Source organism: Sinocyclocheilus anshuiensis, unplaced genomic scaffold, assembly GCF_001515605.1.
Source record: "Sinocyclocheilus anshuiensis isolate Anshui unplaced genomic scaffold, SAMN03320099.WGS_v1.1 scaffold2129, whole genome shotgun sequence".
NCBI classification, from domain to species: domain Eukaryota; kingdom Metazoa; phylum Chordata; class Actinopteri; order Cypriniformes; family Cyprinidae; genus Sinocyclocheilus; species Sinocyclocheilus anshuiensis.
In genome coordinates this window covers 195,831-198,381 of record NW_015552540.1, presented here as the reverse complement: position 1 = coordinate 198,381, position 2,551 = coordinate 195,831, and the positions used below count along the sequence as shown (strand labels likewise).

The 2,551-nt window shown below is 40.6% G+C and overlaps 1 protein-coding gene across 1 annotated transcript in view; it reads right to left on the bottom strand.

Moving 5' to 3' along the window:
- smad3a (SMAD family member 3a) overlaps window positions 1–2,551 on the bottom strand; it is a 47,936-nt gene that overhangs the window by 8,995 nt on the left and 36,390 nt on the right. The window contains exon 3 of the mRNA XM_016454409.1: window positions 1,768–1,902. Within this exon, the coding sequence (XP_016309895.1) occupies window positions 1,768–1,902 (135 nt within the window). The remainder of the gene's footprint in view (window positions 1–1,767; window positions 1,903–2,551) is intronic.

Genomic DNA, 2,551 nt, shown 5'->3' with positions numbered 1-2,551 from the left:
GCGGACTAGTACATGCTTGCCTCGTAAGCGCCCTTTGAGACGGCTCAGGGCAAGGTGCACTGCCAGCAACTCGAGGGTGCCAGTGCAGTTGGGGCCCCGTCCAAACCCCTGACACTGCAAGCCCATTGTACGTGGCCCCCCAGCCGGTGGTTGAGGCATCCGTGCAAACCACAGCATGCCTGGAGACCTGCTCCAGGGGCACTCCTGACGCGTCTTTAAAAAGACGTTCCACCCGTGAAGCTCTTTTAGATGGAAATTGCTCTTTTAGTGTGCTGAAGCGCACAGGGGAGATGGCCGTCTGCAACACACACAGGGGTAGTGCAGCCTGTTGTGTGCAACCCACTCGACACGGGAAAACCACCGCCGCTGAAGCGCCGTCCACCAGCACGAGAGCCCACAGAAGAGCGTGCTTGACTGTAGTTTTTCACTACTGTAGGAAGGTCAGGAGCAGAACGATAGAACCGCTCGGCTCCGAAGCGAAAAGCTGAATATGCGCTGCATCTGCTGCCTACTTATACTCACGCTGTGATCAGCAGCAGCTGGATGCAATAATCGCATGCCAATGTGCATTGGCTCGTTTAGTTTACACTCGAAGTAGATTGGTCCCTCTAAGCGAGATCCCAATTCGTCGGTCATCCGACGTGACGTCGGGAGTGACCGACTGAAAGGGAACTAGTAAACGCTGTGATTGTTTACGCCCTTTTCTCTTTCGAGTTCCTTGTGTGTACAACTGAGGTTTCACATGTACTCTGTGTGTGTCTAAGGAAATGAGTGTGTGCCATTATTCTGGTCTTCAGTGTCACATGATTCTTCAGAAATCATTCAATGCTAACAATGTTGTTGAAAACAGTTGTGCTGCTTAATATTTCAGTGGAAACATGGATTTGTTTTTTTCAGGATTCTTTGATTCATAGAAGATCAAAAGGACAGCATTTATTTGAAATAGTCATCTTTTGTAACATTATAAATTAAACATTAAGTCCTTCCTTTCACTTTAATGCATCCTTGCTGAAAAATGTAATTTCTTTCAAAATAACATTTTTTTTTACTGACCCTAAACTTTTGAATGTTGGTGTATATACAAGAGGTCAGAAATGCATATGACAACTTTATTTATAATGTAGACGTTGGACAAAAGTCAATGACTGCCTTCTGACCTGTCAATCAACCACTGAGACAAAAACAAGAGTTTTAAACTTTGCAGTTTAAATGCAATTTTAAAAGAAAATAACCATCCAATAACAACATTTGCAAAAGCACAAAACTACAAATAAAGTACATCCAAAGTTAAGTTACAGTTATAAATAAATACAGGTATAAATATCTAAAATAATTCTGCTTGAAAAATTATATTTATACATAATTACAATTCTGATTTATTTTTAATGAACATGATTTTTTACCCATGCGTTTACTTTTCTTTATTGGTGCTTCATCAGCACTGTAACACAATGACGTAGTGATTGCTTCTGCCTGAATGGAGGCCAGTGGACAGGGCTGTTGCTGTATCTGTGTGTTTGGTCTCTTTCCTCCTCCTACATCCTTCCAGTAAAGTGATCCACCCACTGCCCACTAGACCACTGGGACTACAGACTCAACTTCCTCTATTAAACCTGGAAAACACTTCAGATTGTGCCTCTTTGTGGCAGATGATGACGATATATTAATTTAGAGGCCACTTGACATTATTTGGTTTGTTTTTTCTGTGGTATCTATGAACCTCAACTCCAAGAGTCTTCTCCTTACTACTGTGTATTTGTCACCTACCTGGTATGTAGTTGCTCTGGGGTTCAATGCCGGCAGGGAAAATTGTGTTTTCTGGGATGGAGTGACTGTAGTCATCCAGAGGAGGAAACTCACTGGGGATTTCAGTGTGACGAGGCACCAGCACTGGAGGAAGAACTTCAGAGATGGAGAGAAAGTGAAAAAGAATTAGAAAGAAGAAGAGAAAAAACATGAAACCTAAATTACAACACAAACAAAATGTATATACTGATCCACAACTGGCACAACATACTGCAGATACTTGTATACTACTATTAATGCTAAATAAGGCTGTGCGACATGGACAAGATCAATGCTATTTTGATTTTAATAAATTTTGACACAATATTTCCTTACACTTTTACATTCATAAATGTTATATTCATAAATGTGTTCTGCTTGACTATCTGAAGTAGTGTTATAGTATTTCACTTGTTTTGTGACAAAACATTTTAGATAGCAGTTAAATTTCACAATTCTCAATTACAATTTTGATACCACAGCAAAAACTACTAGCCTAACTAGCATAAATTTCTAACATTACTAAAGAGAAAACACCTAGTAAGAAAATAAGAACAACTAAACAAATTACAAGTAATAACATAAATAAACACAATAGAACAAAGATACAAATGAATAAAACAGATTGGCCAGCTATCCAGTGCATTGTGATTGGCCGAATACCTCAAGCGTGTGACAGAAATGTTACGCCCCTTACCATACTGCGATGCCGTGTCCCGGCCGGAGCGACGAGACAAAACCAATAAAACCCATTACAAATGAGGCA